General features: G+C 32.4%; 1 protein-coding gene across 1 annotated transcript in view; it reads right to left on the bottom strand.

Annotated features, from left to right (window-relative positions):
• LOC139494319 (uncharacterized) overlaps positions 1-15,757 on the bottom strand; it is a 35,879-nt gene extending 20,122 nt beyond the window's left edge. Inside the window, exons 1-2 of the mRNA XM_071282485.1 lie at positions 15,627-15,757; positions 14,038-14,205 (exon numbers count right to left, since the gene is read on the bottom strand). Coding sequence (XP_071138586.1) covers positions 14,038-14,205; positions 15,627-15,757 — 299 coding nt within the window. The remainder of the gene's footprint in view (positions 1-14,037; positions 14,206-15,626) is intronic.
• Between the last annotated feature and the right edge of the window lie 6,648 nt (positions 15,758-22,405).

Genomic DNA, 22,405 nt, shown 5'->3' with positions numbered 1-22,405 from the left:
TTAATATACGGTCCAAGATCTTCTTTGTTTCTTTTTCGCTGTTTCAATTGACCCTATCCAATGTGTTTAACCAACCAACCAACCAACCAACTAATCAATCAATCAATCAAGTAATCAATCAATCATGATCATGATCAATCAATCAGTCAAGTAATCAATCAATCATGATCATGATCAATCAATCATGTTTCATGAAAAATTGAAATTTAATATTGTTCTTGCGTCACTTCTGAAAAAAAAAATCCACATGTACTCTGAAACTACAAGTACAATCGACCTCAAAATTTGCAGTCAGCAGTGCATACATGTACTAAAAGTTCATAAAAAAACTTGGTGCGGATATCTCTCAAGACTTTTCCTAGAGAAAAAAAATGGCAATGCCCTAAAAATCGCTTGCTAGGTCCGTAAATCTCAGTGACATCCTACAATAAAATGTCCGCTCCTAGATTAAAATACTAATCTGTGTTACAAACTGGTGCTGAAAAATGTACATTTTAAGAAAATAATCATTAAATGCGTATTAAAGTTACACCGGAACAATTAAATCCAAAACATGCACTGCTGGTGAACTGTGATCAAAATGTCAATTTCCAACAATGACAAAAGAAATTACATTGTGTACATTCCGTCTCTATACATGTTGTCTGTTCAACATCCCGACCTAAAGAGAAATAAAAATACTAAGTTTTCGTTATTATAAACCCAAGTCACGTGATGTCTTCCCCATCTGGCGCGCGCGCTGGACCTAAAATAAAATAAAAACTTTCCAAACTAAACATGAAACTTCTCCGGTAACAATAATATAGACCCCATACAGAAACAAACAAACAAACAAACACCCCCCCCACCCCCAATTCAATTAATTTTAAAGGGGGAAAGACCCCCTACAATTGCTTTTTTAAAGCAATTGATTTATATTGTAAAAAACCTTTTTAACCATTCTGTTCCGTTAATAAAAAAAAAAAAAAATCTCCCCGAGACCCCCTTTTGCCCCCCCCCCTTTTTTTTTAACCCTCCACTTACAACTGAATGTAGGTTGTGTGCTATCTATCCTATCAACGTAAAACGAACGACAACTCCAGTTTTTTCCATATTATTAGGTCTTTCCACTTTTCTGTGGAAAGCCTATTGTATTTGTTCTGATTATTAGGTCTTTCCACTTTTCTGTGGAAAGCCTATTGTATTTGTTCTGATTATTATTAGGTCTTTCCACTTTTCTGTGGAAAGACCTATTGTTTTTCTTCTGATTATTTTTTTTTTTTTTTCTTCCGCCTAATTTTGTTCTTGCGATAAACATTTGTTTCGCAATATGTCGCTTAGATATTTGGTATATGATATCGAACAGTTTATGCGCTTTTGAAATTTACCCTGCGTACACGAATACTTTTCTTTGTAGGAGTTATCTCCCCAAACACTGTTTTCCTTGTTAGCGCATCTCCTTCGCAACCGTAAAAGATTATGACAAATTTATTTTACAAAATTGCTCGTTATATCCTTCGCATGATTTGTCCGATTTTGACCGAAGCGATATGACCGCTCCATATGAGAGTTATTTCCCCTTATGCATCTGATATAAGTGGTATGAATTTCTATCTTATAAATCATAAGTGATAGAGACCTAGGATCTTTTGATTTGAGGTCCTTGGTCCCAAAAAATGAAAATTAGGTCAAGGTCAAAGGTCAAGGTCATATTCTAATATTTGAATTTGGCTTATTTTCACTTATATCCAAAGACTGTATAAGATATCAACAAATTATTTTTACTAAATTGTTAGTTGCGACATGTCGTAAGATGTAAATTTTGATTGCAAGCGTACGTTGAATGTTAAAGGGAGTTTTCTCCCCTCTTGTATTTAAAAATACGCGTTTGGTGATATAACTCATTAACTAAATATAATAAAGACCTATGGTCTTTTGATTTGAGGTCCTTGGTTTATGACCTTGAAATTGATCTCAAGGTCATAGCTTAATTTGACGTTCTAGATTTTGACTTTTGCTTTTATTCTATATGTATACATGATAAAGATATACAACTTTTAGAAAAAGGTATCAAACCATTTAACCTTGTAAAAAGCAACCGGAAGTGACCTTTTGTAAACCGGAAATAGCTATTTTTTTGTACTTTATTAATATAAAAGTATATAGAACCAGATATTTTTGGAATCAGTGTCAAGTAAATATTCAAATATAATCGGAAGTCACATTTTTCAAACCGGAAGTAACAAATTATCTCCCTTATTTAAAAAAAAATGTATGGAAACAATATATTTTTGGAATCAGCTTACTAGGAGCTATCATTTGACGATTTAAATGACATTTTAAACTTAGTTTCACAACTTTTCATATCAAAATACATTGTTTTGATGGAAAGACCTTCAATTGTTCTCTGAACAATTGGTTTTTAATTTTTGATTGTTATTGTTTATTCTTTGTTTTTCCATCAGTTGAAAGATATCTTTTTCTAACTTATACTGTTTTTGTTCTATTTTAGCAGTCAAAATGCATTGACTGTCTATGTCTATGTCATATGCAGTCACTGACTAGTCAATATTTTAGTTCATTTGCAAATGAATTCCTTCACCATCGGATTGGTTTCAACAATCTCGTTTTTGTATTTTGATTTTACTCTGCCAGATATAAGCTCTTTTAAAAGGGGGATTTTCCTTAAATAAATTACAATAACACAAATAACAAAAGTTCAGAATGTGTGTTTTTTTAATTGCAGTATAAAGACAATTATACTGTTTTGTCAAGTCAATACACTAGTGTTATCAATATCAAATCCCAATACACACATTGTTATGTACGTAGATCAAAATATCATTACATGTGTCTTTTATTTGAAACTTACCACATCGTGGTATGTCACAAACTTCCCATTTTGTATTTACATCTGTTGTATAACACCACAAATGTGGATACGTATTATCAGGAGCCCTACAGTAATTGTGATGCTCACTGAAATATATGTTATTTCGCACATATGGACGGTTCTTATCCCATCGCTGACAGGTCTTCCCTGTATGTGTTACACTAGTTGTTCCCGTGTAAGACCAGACGTCGTTGGGGTTTTCTAAACAATCAGTGTGTAGAGAAGCTAAAATAAATGCATATGATGTTACAGGTGTTATTTATAAAAAGTGAAGATCTTTAATTAACTGTTGTGAAAGCTGTAAGACGTCATGTCAACACTTTTGAGACAGTGGCGATTTTAACACATATGTGCTTTTATTTTAACAAGCACGTAGAGTTGATGAAGTGACTTTGTAATAATGTAAGAAATCATTAATACAACAGTAGCTGCATGAAACCCTCCAATAACCACTTTTTATGTATGTACTAATATATATGTATAAGTCTCATAGAACAAAAAAGTTGTTTTTACATTCTAACGGTAGCAAACCATTAACGACCATAGTTATATGTTCCCACCACACTGCTGCACTATTTTAAAATCCACATGTACTGAATATTGAAAAAGATAAAGGCAACAGCAGTTAACCGATTTTAAAACCTTTTGAACTGATGAATCAAGGTAAAAAAAAAACAACAAGAAGGAACATCATGTACTTCAAATGTTCGTTTGTCTGATAGTAAAGCTATTTAAAGTACTTACAATTGTATCGATATCAAACAAATACTGATCTCATTGTTGAAGGCCGCGAGGTTGCTTACAATTTATGATATATTCACTTTATTCTATATGGACAGTTGTCTTAGATGCAATTGCATAACATTTCTTCTTCTTCTTATTATTATTATTTTTATCAATATTGCAATTTTATTGATGATAATTAAAAAATATTAAAACTTGATAGAAATTTGTATTCAAATCATTTTGTTATCATAAGTTGTGGAACTGTTATCAAAAAAAATTTACTTATTCAATAAAAAAATGGAAAATGGTGTGAGCAAAAAATCATATCTTAACTTAGTCTACGCTTGACCAGTTTAAACCAACTCGATTAGTGAAGAGCACAAGTTTTCAAATAAAATATTATAATTATTCTATAGAATCTCCCCCGTTTTTGTTTTTAATACCACAAAAACATGAGAAAGGTATAAGTAAATTATGTTTTTAAACTGTTAAAATTACTATATAAACTTACTTTTGAAGATCTGTCAAAGGAATATATATTTAAACATGTACTATTAGAAATAAAATTAAGAAACGACTTTGAATCAACAATAAATCACCAAATATGCTTAAATTCCAGAGTTTACTTATTGCCTAAAATTATGTTCGCCTGAAACTTTTAGACAATAACTTAATGTCTAGGCGTTAGCTTATTGCCTAGTATTCAAGCTTAATGCCTAATTTCACTTATTGCCGCTAACATATATTCTGATTACAAAAACAATGCATACATCTAAAACCAAAAACATGGACGATAAAAATAACCATACACAATTGTAAAACGTAGACGTATGCTTAATCCAGGAGACAAATACCACATAAGTTGATGCAATATATGCAACAAGTTTAATGCTAATGATAATGATATTGATATAAACAATCACAATGTCTTATACTGCTATTTCCTTCTTTTTGATTAGTATTATTTAAAATATAAATGTAATTTCGTGGTAATTAAAATCTACCAAATTCATAAAAATGGTTATATTAAGGGCGTTGTATCCACTGATAGGCTAAAAAATTGTATAAAACATGGGACTTGAAATTTTAACTCCGTCTTCAGAATTTAGCAAACAGTGCAGCTATCTAAGAATTTTCATTTGAGTACATGAATGATTACAGATTAAGAAAATGAACCTTTGAATGAGTAATTGGGTTTTGTTTTCTCAAATTTTCAGTCGTAAGTTGTTTTCATAAACATTTTTTAGTAAGGTAAGTATCTACTACCGTTGTCTAGAAAACAAGGAGATGTGCAATGATTGCCTCTGTGATACATTGTTGAAGATACCAAACTACATAGACGTTGAAAACTCTATGGCATCATGACTTTAAGTCATTCCAAATAACTTATAAAAGCGCCAGTAACGTTAATATGAGTTGGAAAATATCATTACGCGAGATATTCATACTGACACAACATTCTTGTAGAATAGAAGTGACTACTGGAAAAGCGTGTAAAAGAGGGACGAAAGATACCAGAGGGACAGTCAAACTCGTGTGCAATACAACTGTATATACATATATTGACAAATTACTATTTGTCTTTGAGATTCATCTCATGGCTATTTAAAAAAGTAGCTAAGAACAAGATGAAATTCATCTTAATTTGGATATCAACTCATAAATAAGGAATTGATCAGGATCTGTCATATTATTTTATGGTATTGTTAGTGCCGTCTGTATATTAAAATTCTTCCGTAGACTTTAATAATATCTGTTAGATTTTTCTCAGACCAAGATTTCCGGCAAACTGTAGTTTCTGCTAAAGATGTCCGTCAATAAAGACCATAAAAGAAAAAGACATATATTGACATTAATTGTATTGCTCTAGTATATGTTGTATAATTATGTATTGGCGTTTCGATTATATAATTCCGGCATCACTTACATTTTTACTACTTTCATATGATTATTGAAATATCGTATTTTGTATTGATTATTGGTAACATGAATAGTTTTGTTTGATTAACATTTTTTTGTTTTGTAACGAAGCTTTTAATTAGACTATTATACTGATACTGAATGCTTGAAAAATAATATATCTTTAAATCTAAATTTCTTTATTTAAATATATGCTAGTTGAAATGGTGCATTAAGACAGATTCTTTTTTAAAGATACAAACCATACTTTAAAAAAATAGTCTGATTAAAGCTGAAAACCATAAAAGGATAAATCAGCATGTATATTTGTCGTTCTGCTTTATTCTAATTAGACAGACTTTATCGATAAAATATACTTCAAAACGTAAGGAAGGCAACATAATCTATCAACATCATTTTCCGCTATAGATGATGTCCTTTGACATGATATTGTCATTGATGAAAAAAAAACAATGACAGTACAAATGTATATCACATTTATAGATCTGTCTGTACACTCATATTAATATTGTTATTAATGAATAAACTAATTGATATAAGAAGATGTGGTATAAGTGCCAATGAGACAACTTTCCATCTAAGTCATATTTTGTAAAAGTAAACCATTATCGGTCAAAATATAAAATTCAACACGGAGCCTTGTCTCACATCGAACAACAAGCTATAAATTACTAGTGTAAAATCCATCATACAGGAAAACCAACGGTCTAATCTCTATAAAAACAACAAACAAGACAAATAAATATACAATAGAAGTCTTTTTTGATTTTACTTTTTTTATATAAAATTATGTAAAATCTTTTCAAAAGAAAAGTAATCATATGCATGTATGGTAACTACATAATTCTCACATGACTTGCATCGAAACAATCAGGAAAGGATAAGGAATAAATGACAAAAATTCCGAAAAAAGTAGTTTCACTTTTTTGTAGAGGTTGTAATAATGAGGATAATTTCATAATAAAGACAAATACAGGTGCTGTCAGAAAAAATAAAAAAAATATTAGGAAAGTTGCAAAAAATTAGATATAGTGCATAATCTAGCAAATTAGAAAAATACTCACTGATGCCATACACTATGATTTTGTCTCGTTGATGAAATAGGAACAGTAATAAGATATACTTCAGTCGACCGTACATAGTTGTTTATATGTAAGCCACAGACCTTAAATGTGCTTCTAGTCCGGTTGATTCTTAGATGAAATGAGCTTATTAAGACTTTTTAACATTTCCTTTACGTAGAAAATTCTAACCATGCAATTAAAAATCGAAAATTATGACAATAATTTGTTTGCCTTTAAAAACATTCACAAAAGAAAGATTTTTTTTTTAACTAAGGTAATATTTGGTTTCAAATTAATTGTTGTTGTCTGCAAAGGAAACATATATTTATGACACAGACGTGATCAGTAAATTGTACAATTTAAAAATTATATAATAAATAAATATAATGCAAAAGTAACAAATATTGGATTTTGTATTTTAAACATAGGGATGCCTACTTTTTTAACTCGTTAGTTTACTTAATTGATTAGTATTCAAAAGAAACTATCATGGGTGTGTACCTCCATCTGGAATCAATTACAAATTTCAAATTTTAACATGTGGTAATTTTCCATCCTTTCGGACGGATTACAATAGATATGTGATGGATGTATATTGACCTAACTGTTATGCTTAAGGACGTAGTCAGGTGATTTGTTTTTTTAAATATGGATTTTTTTTAATTGATACTTTAAACTATAACATCATTAGTTAAGAAACAAAGTAAAAAGCTAAATATATTGATAGAAGTTTTCATACTTTTTTTTTTATCTATTTGCAAATGACAAAGAATTCTCCTTAAACTGTGAATTATTTAACAGACAGACTAACTTTAAAGGACAAAATACTAGCGTGTACTACCATCCAAGGAAATGAGTTTTTATAAAGTTACTAATCTAAGTGGTCATCGGTGTGTAATATTTGACACTGGACATTATTTTTAGAGCAATGCAATACATATATTGTATACTATCCATCAACATTAAAGACTTTTGAATGTAAAAATATGATACAAATCCATTTGATCTACTGATTTTTTTATATATTTTTGTATCTAAATGAAAATGTTATAAATTGCTCCCGGTTAATATAAATAAGAAGATGTGGTATGTGTGCCAATGAAACAACTCTCCATCAAGTCACATGGTCTGATTTTCTTGATAGAGGGTTACTGCTCACAAGGAAGCTATTAAACCAAGAGTTCCAAATGGTGAAGTTGAAATCATCCCTTCGTAAATTTTACGGACGCCATCACGAGTTGGTTGACCGTTATGGAATAACCGTTTCACAAATGATATCGGATATGTTCCTTACGTCATAACTACAATCCCCTTCCCTTTCATGAATGTGACCTACCGAATTAGACTATTTACCGGATTTGTAATCACATAAGCAACACGACGGGTTCCACATGTGGAGCAGGATCTGCTTACCCTTCCGGAGCACCTGAGACCACCCCTAGTTTTTGGTGGGGTTCGTGTTGTTTATTCTTTAGTTTTCTATGTTGTGTCATGTGTACTATTGTTTTTCTGTTTGTCTTTTTCATTTTTAGCCATGGCGTTGTCAGTTTGCGCAATTTTAGTTTTTTTTCTCTTTATCGAAGGCAATCAAATTGGCTGTTTAAATATTCTATTTAATTTCTCATTTATTTAGCCTGTTAAATTTCATGCATGGATGTTACATTTGAAGATGAAATTAAGATAAAAGTTTAACAAAATTAAGTTTAAATTTTGAAATAGTTTTTAGTTTCAATTATCAGGTAATAAAGTATTATAATTGAAAATATTTACACATATAATACCTTAACCTTAACATAAACTAACAAATAAACAAGGGTTGATCATCAGGTACTCTGAAGAATAGGAATATCCTATAAACTATATGTCAACAACGGTATGGCGTTGTTCAATAGTCCTATTTCGATTAAACAAAACGCTTTTTTTCAACTGTTGGTCTCTATAATATGTTTTCCTACGTAATATTGTATGTTATAAGGCTTATTGATACTTTGATCTTATTTGCATTCAATAGAACTGCGATTTTAAGTTTTATCTGAAAATTAATCTTTTTAGTTTATAAAATGAAAGATCTCACATTTACAATTAATAAACATTACTTTCAACTTTAAATTATGGGACGAATTTGACAACAAAAATGCGAAAGCAATTAAAATCTTGGGTGTCAAATTCATAATTTTAACATGATTAATGTTTAGGCTGGATTTTAATGGGAACGTGTGGGCACAAAGGCAAATCCCTGAAGACAGTCACTTAACAAATAACATTTCAATAAATAACATTAATCGGGACAAAACATTATGATGAAATCAATAAACAATTAAATTCAATCAATCGGTGTTTAACTTCTCATAGTATGATGTTTGGTGGTTAAAAGAAGAAAGTTGATCAAACTCATAGTATAATGAATGATGGTCAAAAGAAGAAAGTTGATTAAATTCCTAGTATAATTTCTGATGGTCAAAAGAAGAAAGTTGATCAACCTCATAGTATAATGTCTGGTTTTCAAAAGAAGAAAGTTGATAAAACTCATAGTATTATTTCTGAATTCACGACAGAATAAATATGTTAGCAATAAAAATATATGCCAGATGATAAAAAAAAATGTTCATCAAACTCCTACTACAATATATGATTATCAAAAGAAGAAAGTGATCAAACTCATAGTATAATGTCTGGTGGTTAAAATAAGAAAGTCGATCAAACTCATAGTATAATGTCTGATGGTCAAAAGAAGAAAAATGATAAAACTCATAGTATTATTACTGAATTCACGACAGAATAAATTGGTTAACGATTAAAATATATGCCAGATGATATAAAAATGGTGATCAAACTCCTACTACAATGTAGGATGATCAAAAGAAGAAAGGGATCAAACTCATAGTATAATGTCTGGTTGTTAAAAGAAGAAAGTCGATCAAACTCATAGTATAATGTCTGATGGTCAAAAGAAGAAAGGTGATCAAACTCATAGTGTAATGTCTGGTGTTCAAAAGAAGAAAGTTGATAAAACTCATAGTATAATGTCTAGTGGTTAAAAGAAGAAAGTCGATCAAACTCATAGTATAATGTCTGATGGTCAAAAGAAGAAAGTGATCAAACTCATAGTATAATGTCTGATGGTCAAAAGAAGAAAATTGACCAAACTCATAGTATAATGTCTAGTGGTTAAAAGAAGAAAGTCGATCAAACTCATAGTATAATGTCTGATGGTCAAAAGAAGAAAGCGATCAAACTCATAGTATAATGTCTGATGGTCAAAAGAAGAAAATTGACCAAACTCATAGTATAATGTTTGATTGTTAAAAGAAGAAAGGTGATTATTTTAGACTATTATGTTTATAGTTATTATAAGACAGATGACAAAAATTATAGTTTAAATTATGATGGTAAAAAACCTAGAAAGGGTTCATACTCAGAGTATAAAAGCTGATGATCAAACACCATAAAAACATTTTTTTTTCTAATTATTTAAAGGAGTAAGGCTCATTCTGAAAATAGAATTTGTGTTCCTCAGAACTTTTAAGCGGCATTACATTCAGGGTGTAATGTCTGAAGTTCAATAGTCATAATTAGATTGTGCAAAAACAAATTCGTTTCAATAGTTGGTTCAGAGGGTATTTGTCCTAAGTCTATCATTTTAAATCGTAATTTCAAAATTGTATTTCATAATGATAATTGATTCATGGAACTTATTAACGTTAGATAGATTCGAAAATGGCTGTTTTCTCTTTAAAGTTAATCTTGTTAATGTCATATATGAAATGATGGGAGTTTTTGTTTTCATTGAAAATGCAAATGCAATTAACATGTTAAGCAGGAAATTTATAATTTTAATTATTTATTATATTTGCAATGCAATACAGTGAAGGTGTGGAAAAAGGTAAATCCCCGGAGACAGTCATTTAAACGAAAACCAATATCCATACATAAATTATTCGGTAAAACATAATTATAATATCAATAAACAATTAAATTCAAACTAAATTTAAAAACAGATCAAATTCGAAATTAAAAGTACATTTTAATCTATAGGGGTCGACATGAAGGCAGAAAACTTATAAAACTTATAAAAATTCCACACGTGTAGTGGGAAGTTTACACAATTCTAGGATCTACAACGTACGTCACGAGTCACGTGATATTTGTAAGTTTCCAGGCGCCATTTTCGGAATTTCGAAGTGAACTAAGGTAAGAAATCTATGATTATTTTGCCATGAAAGCATGTATAGGTAAAAATATATTGACAAGCACATAGCAGTGGTCAATACTGACATGGTTTAGCATTACTGTTTCATGGTAAACGTCCTAACTTTACAAACACTCTCAAATACCGTGAGCGGATCATGTATTGTCTCAGTCTGCAGAGTGTAAACACAGTGTAGAAGTGTCTTTCATTTCTCCGTAACGGAATGATAAATGATAGTATAGACCATACAGACCATTAGGAACATTAGGCAACAGCAAGTACACCTACTTTCCTGTAAAATGATTTCACGACTTTTATTGATACAGGTTCAAAGAAGCAATGCAAACAGGAAAAATCGGGGTTTCCTTTTCCGATACAGCTTTGATTGTATAAATTTAATATCAATAGCAATATTATTTATTCCGGTAATATGCCCTAACCGTATGCGGAACCCGGTTCCCTCTTCCGTTGGAAAAATTTGGTGATTATATATTATAGGGAATCACTAAAGCATAACTGGAGCCCCCTTTTTTAGGATCAGTCAGCCCTCCTTTATGAAAAGTTCTGGATCCGTCACTGCAGCGGCGGAACCTAGGGAGAGTACCGGGGGTTGGAGCCCCCCTTTTTTTGGACGATCAATGCAATTGAATGGGAACATAAAGTTGGACTAACCCCCCCTCCCCCCCCCCCCCCCCCCCGGTTTTTTTTAAATGGCTGGATCTGCCCCTGCACTGATAATGTTGTATCATTCACATCCAATCTTGGTCGACAAATAAATAAATATAATATGAAAGTAAACGTAAAATAGTGTTAGTTTACCAATTTCGTGCATGTTATGTAGTATAGCGGTTACCTTTCTCCTTTGTCCTGCCATTTCTCCAGCCCCCTGTCCTTTTCACTCGTTTCCTCTCTTGAATTTTAGTGTAATCGGCATAAGTTCAAACTGGTGCCTGCAGGTCGGATGAAATCGGCACCGAGTCAAATACCAAAACCAGTTCAGAACCAAACAGAGCATGGATTCAATTTTGGGTACTCCTCATAAGAGAATCACTGATTGTTTGGAGATTGGTTCAAACTCATTTTTCTGTGATACAAAGTTGCAAAAAACTGTCAAAAAACAGTGGATAAAGAAACCAGAGGCAGAGGTACAATCAATTCATAGATCGAAAATAATCTGACAAAGTCATGGCTAAAACGAAAAAGACAAACTGGCAAAATAATAGTCCAGTATATAAAACACAAAACACAGCATAGAAAACTATAGACCAAGTAACAAGCCTCCCCTCATTTATTTTCCATACCCCCTCTATCTCTGTCCACCTTTTCATGTTTATTTTAGTTTTTTTTTATTTACCAAATTTATGCTAACGGTCACATAAAATAAATAAATATGCTAACGGTCACATTAAAATAAAACCTATGCTAACGGACACACATATTGCATGTAGTAATCTGTTTTCTATATAATGCGATTACTTTAATTTAAATTCATATGCTTCTTTTTGTTAATTCATTGAGGTGTCAAAGCGTTGACCGCAGTACATTTTGTATGAAGCGCACGGTCAATGATTTTACAACCCTATGAAATTACATAAAGACGCATTCAATACTTAATTATTACAACTTTTGCTATGATCATGAAAAAACGATTATTATCAAGTTTTTCTTATATTTACCTGTGCACTATATTGTAGAAGCTCGTGTTAATGAATATTGATTTCAGAATGACGAGACATTTCTGTTAGCCAATCATTATAACGTATTGTAATGAATAAAGGCAACAGTAGTATACCGCTGTTCAAAACTTGTAAATCTATGAGCAAAAAACAATCGGGGTAACAATCTAAAACTGAAGGAAACGCATTAAATATAAGAGGAGAACAACGACACAACATTAAAATGTAACACAAACAGAAACGGACTAACCATCAGACAAAATCCGATGGGCATAACAAATATAACATCAAAACCAAATACATGAATTGGGGATAGAAAAGTACCGTGACACGTCTTATAGTAATGTGAATTCACACTGAAATATAAAAGAAAACAAACGACAGAACAGAAACACAACGTTAAAAAGTTAAACACACAGAAAAAAACTATGATATAGCAATGGCCATTTTCCTGACTTGGTACAGGACAATTTTACAGAAAAAAATGGTGAGTTGAACCTGGTTTAGATGAAACATACATCTAATGTAATTAGTAGACAAGGCTACTCTGTAAAGTGTATTTTGACTGTCAAACCGCCGATTGACGCCGTCGGCTCTTTAGATAACGAATTGCTGTTAGAGAGCAACCGTTGTACTTCAAGTAGGTAGGGGGCATGTTTTTAGTCTGAAGAAGAAATTTTTCGACGTTATGAATTATAATTTTTTCTTACTTAACACTACGAGGGTGTAGGGAAATATGGATTTGTTTTCTCTTTTGCTTGCAAATAATAATGTTTTCACATAACATTGGGGATCTTAATATTTTGGAGTAGAATAAGTTTGATGCTCATGATTGAAGGGTTTCATTGCAATGTTTAATCTGTCACTTCTTTAACAATAATAATTTATATTTAGATGCCAGTGTTTGTTTGTTCAGTCTGTGGAGACAGTTTAAAGACAAGGACAGGATTGTCACAGCATGAAGCCCGACACAGACACACAGGAAGATATGAGTGTTTGGAATGTGGGTGTCACTCTTTTAGTCCCGCTAATCACCAGAGGCATTTAAAAACCCACACTAGGAAAAGAGAATTTAAATGTAACAATTGTAATAAAATGTTTTTCTCTGAGAAGGATTTGAAGCGCCACAATGAAAGGGAGGAAGGAAAATCACTGAAACACAAATGTGATAAGTGCGGAAGTTCATTTGAAGATTCAACCAGCCTTATAGATCACATGAATTCACACAGTGGAGATAAACCATACAGATGTTCTGTGTGTAACAAGACCTTTGGTTACCGGTCTAGCCTGAGTAGACATCTTAAATACCATTAAAATAAATAATTAAATACATTTAAATTTTGACTGCATTGTGTTCAAATGTCTTTTTTCTGGCAAGAAAACTGAGTAATTCTATATTTAGATACATATACATAAATAGCTAACTTAAAGGTAAATGTCAAAAGAGGTATTCATCGAGGAAGTAACCCTTACATAATTTAACATACTATATGTATATACAAAGGAAAATCATGGTAAACACTAGAACACTTGAATGGTTAATTTGTCGAAGGTTCAATCTTTTTGTTTGCTTCATTCAGCTTAATTTACTCTATTCCAATTTTTTTGGTCATAAGCATTTTCCCCTCTTTCCTTCTAGCCGTTTCCCACCGGACGCCCAGTGTTCCTTTTAGTATAGCATTTCTGTCCCTATCAATTTCTCCTTCCTTCTTTTTTCCCTTCACTCTTGTTCTTGCCTTTTCATCGAAAACATGGTTCCTGAAATGTAAAAAATATTAAATTTACGTATTTCAGAATTCCTAAATTGATTTGTGTTGTCACTTTCTGTTATGATTAAGCTAATATATGTTACAAATTAGTTTTTTCATTCATTATTTTGTATTCATTTATGTTCACGGGTATCCGTTTTCGTGGATTATGGAATACTTATATATTCGTGGCTATTTAAATTCGTGGTTTCGGCAAACTCTGCATACATTCCTTAAGAAAATTTGTAATTCGTTGAACATTTTAATTCGTTGTTCCCCTGTACCCGAAAATAAGTATCCACCAAATTTTAATGAATCTATAGTGAACTAAGGACATTAGTTTTCTCGATTGAATTGTTTTACATTTGTCATTTCGCAACCTATTACAGATGACTATGCGGCTTGGGCGCTGCTCATTATTGAAGGCCGTACAGTGACCTATATATATATATATATATTTATATATATATTCTTTCTGTGTTCTTTGGAATCTTGTGAAGAGCTATCTCAGTGATAATCATACCACATTTTTTTTTTGTATTATGTGTTTCAATTTGTCTAGAACCAACATTTAAACGTCCCCTACATAGTGCATCATGTTTTCTATGTTTTGAACTGTAATGATGTTTTTTTAACGTGTGAGTCATATAAGTTTTATCTGGACTAATAACACATCAGTTCTGACCGGAAGTGGATAGAACAGCATGTTACAAACAACCTTGTATTGAAATCGGAAGCCTTGTACATATCGACGATTTATATCTATAGGGTCTCTGGATACCGATTATACTGAGGGATGTATGAATACCGCCAAGTCTCAATTTCTATTTAAAAAAAAATCATCAAGAGCGGTTGTATTTCTGCGATTTAATCTATAATCTCAAGAAAACTTACTTTTGCATAATTGAGGTTATCATATTAAGGTCAGAAGAATTGAGTTACTTGACCATTTCTCGACAGGTTTGTACACAGTGGAGACCGATGTTCTATAAGCAAAACACCTGTACGAAAAGGAAAATTGTAAAATAAGGTTTGACAGGGATTAGTAGTACAAAATACTGTAATGTTTTATCAACAGTAAGAATACATTATTCCAACAACAAGACAAAATTCAATAAACTATGTTTATTGCAACTTGGCCCTCGATTAACCATATAATTTTGGTTTAATTAAAACGTATCTGATATAAACTAGATAGCAACTTTTTAGTCAATGTCGTTTTTGAAAACACTCAAATTTTAATTTTAGTTAAGAGAATATAAGAGCCTTTTTCCTATCTTGGAATTACGTATAATACATCATATAGACAAAATCTGACAAGCTATCACAAAGGTGGACTGGGACAAATGTTCCATGTAAAAATTAACATTCCAAATTTGATATCTACACGGTTCCTGATTAACACAGAAGAAATTAATAGGCCGCACTTACCGCTCAGGATCTAATCTGGTATGCATTTGATCTATGCTGCTCTCGATGAATTGTGAGAATTCTGTTGTAGTAACTGTTCCTTGGCCCCTTTTATCTTGGTTTGATAGTTCAGAAAAGAAGGTTTCTCCCATCATGCTACTAAAGGATCTGACGTTGTATGTACCGTCTTTGCAAATTGCATACAATAGTGCCTTTGCGTCTATATTAGCAAGGATAGCCCCACAGCTGAATAGGCCAGCCTTTAATATACATTGTCGGTGTTGGAAATATGTTCCAGTTTATATGACGAAGAAGACGTGTCCTTAATGGTGTTCTCATTTTCATCCTGTCAAGAGCAGATATTCCAGGGTCGTCCTCTGCAATCCACCATCTTCGTATGTCATGGCAAAGTAATGCCGCGTCGACATCTCCATTTTCTAAAATATTGTTTTCAACAGCGTCACTGAAGTTAGAACTCGCCAAACTGACGGACATTGGATCAATTATATCTCCAATCATTACTGTTGACAAAAGTGTTTTTCGACCTTTTGCTACTTTAAGTCAAGGACCGTTTGAAATATTGTCAAGACCCCCTTTGCAGCATTTACGTCTAGCTCATGTCAATAGATGAGTTGAATCTATGCATTTTACTTCAAAATTGCTATAATCTGGTTGGTAAAACCAGTAGTCGGGTTCAATTTCGTGACATTTTACATTATTTGAAACCGTGGATGTTTTTTCCCATTTTGCAAGTTCATCAATCCAGTGGTATTCAGAGAAAGCAATATTCAAAACTCTTTTTGGGACTTTTGGCTGCAATACCTTTATACGTATTTCTGCAAGTTTCTGGACAATTTTTGTCTGGTTTCTTCTGCCAGTAGTTTTCCATTGAACTGTTTTTGAATCATATCCAAATATAGTGCATAATTTCTCGAATTTTACCTGTTTTTTATCTGATTCTTTGAGTTTCAAATTTATTACAATAGCTTTAGATTAAATATAGTTATTTATAAATCGGATCAACACTTTAAGGTCGACATCTCGCAAGAGTTTGATTTTTCTACTTGAGGACAAATGGTATTTCAAAAAGTTAATGTCTCTGTCGTCCCAAAGTCCTTTCACATTGGTATGCGAATCTGCCTGTAACATTTTTAGAAGAGTATCTAACTCTATGTGTGCTAGATCCACAAGCGCAACTGTTTGGTCAACTTCGACTGCATTTCCTAAATCTATTTCACTAGTAACAATTTTCTCTGTTTGTCCTAACGTTTCGTCTGATATATAGTGTAATTCATTACTCCATGCCTCATTGTCAATAGGACAGGTTGCAATTTCTGCAACTGCTTCGTCATCCAGAGTAATATGTTTCAAAACATCATTCATATTTCCAGGTCTACTATCCTTCTCGTAAGATGATTCGTTAAATGGATCAGCAGAAAGAACACTATCTGGTATGACTTCTTCCAGCGATACTGTCTCTGCTGATCCTTCCTCTCCATTAGGCTTACTAATTTTCCTCACTACGATTTTTTCACTCTTAAATCCTGAAGACGTAGATGGTAGCCTCTCTTTACTAATTGTTACCACTATCACATTTTCTTTCTTCCAAGTAGGAGATTTATTTAGTCCGCTAAATTCTTTTATAATATCTGCTTTAGGAGTTTTCTCCGAAGATTTCCATACGTCTCTGTGAAGTTGTAGTCTTGTCAAGGGCTCATCTGCCACACTTTTGAAGGCAATGGTGGGCCACTGGCCATCAAAAGCAATTGATGGAACATGCAGTCCCTGCTCTTTACATTCGTCTAAGACCCTCTCTGCTATGCTTTTCATAACCTTTGATGTAAGACTGTATCCTTTTGGAAACCAGCATATAGGCGCCCATTTCAATTGATTTTTAGACCAGTTCCTATTTAGATCAAATAACAAGAAAACAACAGCCTCAGATGCTTTTTTCTCGCCTCAACTCGTACGATTCTTTCACTATATCAAGGATTCGTTTGTGCAGGATATTGAGTGATTTTGGATTTGTTTCCGTAACCGTTGAGTTGGTGTCACATTGAATACTTTGCGTAAGGTTATTTTGATCAATAACTACTGTTGACTGAAATTCGCCTAGAAATGAACATCCTGCTACTCCTTCCTTTACATCTGTCCTTAAATTTGGTAGTTCTTCTGGTAGTCTGGTTGGTCTCTTTGGTTTTATGGTACCATATAACTTCTCAGCTACAGCTAAAGCTTTGAAAAACACGACATCATTGCGGTTTACTTCAAAGACCGTTGTGACATTCTGAGTCCAACTTACGAAGAGTAATGTTTCAGCATCGACTGCATACATTGTCGCAAGGCATTGTAGGTAGTATCTTTCTGGTATACAACGATGGACATCTCTGACAGAACATTTAAACTCTATTCCTATCCTTCCTTTTAAATCAGGTGATTTTCCAATTGTTCCATCTGGAGAGACAACCATAAACCCATCAAAAATTTTCACGGAACCTTCTTCATAGAATTCCATATCCGGAAATAGGGACGGCAGGATTTTACCTACAAGTGTTGACACTGCATTTATTTCATTATCTGTGCCATGCTGCATTGCCGAAATTGTAAATTGATTTTTCGATGCCTCTTTCAAATTGCATATCACATTGTCAAAATGATCCCTCATGCTGCTCAAATTCTCTAGACCTATGGCTTTATACAAAGTACTTCCTGTTACTTTTGCCTGTTTTCTTATACTGAACCATTTTTCACTTCTCTGTTTTATCTTTCTAGTATCATCATTTGTGTCTTTGTTGTCAGGTAGCAAGTTGCAATTCATTTGTTGGTCTATGGCTACGTTTCTTCCGAAAATAAAATGATTCTCAGTGCTAAATGACAGCAGATGGCGTTCATCAACTCAAAATGTACATACAAATAACGATCTATGTCATACAAATAAGCATTAATGGCGCTTGTCACGTAAACGAATTTACCGCTGTGCTATTCCGATCCACCACGATCAATGAATTTTGACTTGGCATACTCTTTTTTTACTTTGATTTTCCTGATTATATCAGCAGTTGTAGATAAAACTTCTAAAAAAACTCGACGTTCCTTAATGACATCACTCTTTATATCCACTGGTATGCACTTCATCGATGCTTCATCTTCAAATCTCTTTAGGATGTTGATGTTAGTTTCAAGAGCACTAACTAATTGACACAAGTCGTCTTTTCGCTGTTGCAATGTTAATCCATCTTCAAAACCGAGTAAGTCAACATCTCCATCATCAGTGGTCAAGCCTTGTTTGATTTTTTTTCCCGTCAAACGAAATGCACAAACTCTGGTCTTTCATTGATAGGGATACTTTCTGCCATACGTCGATAAAGATACCAGGTAGTCTTTTCCCAGAGCAATCATTGTAATGTGTATATTCACGTAGAACATCAATGGATGGAACGGCAAAATTGATGTCAGAATTGGATGGATCAAAATATCCTGGTGGTGATTCACCGTATATAACGTCTGTAGTGTTCTTGTACCCACTCATAAAGCGAATAAATTTCCCACCAAATAGGCGCATGCCAAGCTTCCAAAACTGTTTTGTCTGTTTTAGGTATCTCATCCCAGAAGTGTTTTCTAAATTAAACCATCTTATAACTTCAGTCCACAGCAAAAAGGCAAGTGGAATTTTTTTTATTGCTGATTAATTGAAAGAACTGCAGCAAAGTATCTTCAAGTCCTCCTTTACGAAGTTCTTCAACAACTTTTGGAGTAAGATCAATTATTGATCTTACTAAATGGTCGTCATTGCTTTCACGTAAACTGTCAGTTTCCGTTCAATTGTATCATTTTCAGTAATTTCGTTTACATTTAAGTCTTCTGTAAGAAAGCTCCCTAATGCATTATTGGATGTATCACAATCATTTGCCCAGAATTCTTCATCTAATGGAATATTTGTGGATGATGTAGAAAATTTTATTTTTTTACAAAATGGTGAACTGGTTGGAGTTGATCGCGATGATATATGTAACGTTTTGATTTTTGGTGTAGACCCGATTTCTCTCTCTTTTTCCAATGTGTGGGTACTTTTCACAATTATATGGCTTTTCTCGAGGCCTTTCTTTTTGTCAGTCAATTTTCGTCGTCGTCTTGTTGACCTTTGTTTCTCCAATCGGGATTTTTTTCTGCTCATCCTTTCCACACCTGACAGATAAATAATGTAAATTATGATTGAATATATTGGCCGGGTATTATCTTAAATTGCTTCAGAATCATCATACCTTTAATTCAGTCGATATAACTTACATCAATGTGACCGTTAGCATATTTCATTCAAAGATGTGACCGTTAGCATATTTCATTCAAAGATGTGACCGTTAGCATATTTCATTCAAATATGTGACCGTTAGCATATTTCATTCAAAGATGTGACCGTTAGCATATTTCATTCAAATATGTGACCGTTAGCATATTTCATTCAAAGATGTGACCGTTAGCATATTTCATTCAAAGATGTGACCGTTAGCATATTTCATTCAAAGATGTGACCGTTAGCATATTTCATTCAAAGATGTGACCGTTAGCATATTTCATTCAAAGATGTGACCGTTAGCATGAAAATACAGTTGTCTATTTGCCATTTCAGTTAAGTGTGTATTTGGTTACCTGTCTTAATCAAATTGTTTTCATATATGAGATTCTATGCTAGCCTTTTGCACATTTACATCTTTAAAAAAATCAAAATATCAGATGCATAGTTGTACATACCCAAATATTTCGTTTACTTGGAGCATTTATGATTGAAACCTCTTGTCTTGCGTACTATTATATTTGTTTAAATCGGTTGAATGTCAAAACTGATTCTACACATACAAATACAGATACAGATACAGAGGAACCGGAGGCCGGCAATTTTTCTAGTTCGCTTTTCAAAAAATTAATAAATGCCATGAAATTTGATCGAAAACGATAATTCTGGATATTTTCCCGCCTCGTGTAACTCTATGTTATCATTTATCTTTCTATAACGGATGAAAAGAACGTTCTACAAATATCAATGTTGTGTTTACACTTTGCAGACGGTACATGATCCGCTCACGGTTTTTGAGAGTGTTTGTAAAGTTAGGATGTTTACCATGAAACAGTAATGCTAAACCATGTCAGTATTGACCCCTGACATGTGCTTGTCAATATATATTTACCTATACATGCTTTCATGGCAAAATAATCATAGATTTCTTACCTTAGCTCACTTCGAAATTCCAAAAATGGCGCCTGGAAACTTACAAATATCACGTGACTCGTGACGTACGTTGTAGATCCTGAATTCAATGGGTGGTAATTAATCAAAATATTAATATAACTAAGAAAATGGCGATGTTGAAACCACAGTACATCAAGCAAAGAACAGCTCAATTCGAAAAAAAATATTTTTCAAAATTAATTTTTTATTTGGAGTAAAAGACAATTTGAATTTGGAAAAAAAATATTATCACACAATACAATGTTCAATGCTTATTTAGAATGGAACAACACAATAGGAAAATTATCAACTTACATGTAAATTATTCAGTATCATATGAACATTGACCTTGTTATTTGCAAATCGTGCTGTGAAAAAATCATGTTACAAATTAGACGAGCCATGGATAAATACTAGATGGAATGACCAACCTAATAATAGTTTGAGCGAAAAGCAGTGTAAAACAGCTACTACAAATTATCGGTATTATGGAACACATATAAGTTTGTTTTGCTGAAACAAATGGATATAAATCAATTTATACATATACTAAATGCTTTTCGAAACAATGCAGAAAATATTTCTTCTCCCGATGTTATACATAAGATATAAAAAATTTCCTTGTTAGATTAATATATCGTATGATAATAGTTTGTGTGAAAAACAGTATCAAAAAGACTGATGTAAAATATCAAAGTTCTATGGAATAATCGTATATTTGACTCGCTAGATATTGTGCATGACACATGCTTCATGAAACAAGTCCATTATGTATCAGAAAGAATACGTTTTTGAGCATACAATCAAAATCAAAATCACAACAAGAAGTAGCACGTCGATAGTAAAGTTTGGTTTAAGTGGAGTAGCAACTTAGGTTAAAGATCAGTTATATCCACTTTAAAATTGATACATAATCAATATGCCTTTTAAATCTTTCAAATACCTTCAAGTAAATAAAAAAAAAAGTATTGGATTCTTTTTATATTGATTCTCTATTAATACCTGCACAATGCTTAAAATTATCTTAATTATTGAACGCCTGAACTGTCTAATAGTGTAAATATTTAATGTGTTTTGTCTCTTTGTCTTTACGTCCTGTCATTTCTTCTTTATGTTATTTAGCTGAGCCTTTATGTCCTGTCACTGCATCTCTGTGTTATGTCAATGAATTGATTGTTTGGTCAAACAATTGTATGATATGTCATTGCTAAACTTTGCTGTGTGCAATAGGCATTACATTATGCTGTAACTACTATATATCCTGTGAATACCTCCAAACTTTATGATCAACCACCTTTATATTCTTTCATATTTTCTCTATGTTGTGTATTTTCTTCCTTTAAGTAAGTTTGGTAATAAATGCGTCCTGTTACAAATGTGATTGGTATGCCGGATGTTCTAAACATTTTGTTTTGATACATCTTTGTTCTATGAAAACCTCATGATGTTATAGTCTAACGGATTTATGTTGTGTTTATACATATGTATCTCCAGTGAAAAACATAATACATTATGGTATAGTTCATTTACGTTTTGCCGATCAATTAATACTTTCTGTTAGCATTCATTGCGTCAT

The sequence above is a fragment of the Mytilus edulis genome, chromosome 11 (assembly GCF_963676685.1).
Source record: "Mytilus edulis chromosome 11, xbMytEdul2.2, whole genome shotgun sequence".
NCBI classification, from domain to species: domain Eukaryota; kingdom Metazoa; phylum Mollusca; class Bivalvia; order Mytilida; family Mytilidae; genus Mytilus; species Mytilus edulis.
This window is presented reverse-complemented; position numbering and strand designations above follow the sequence as displayed.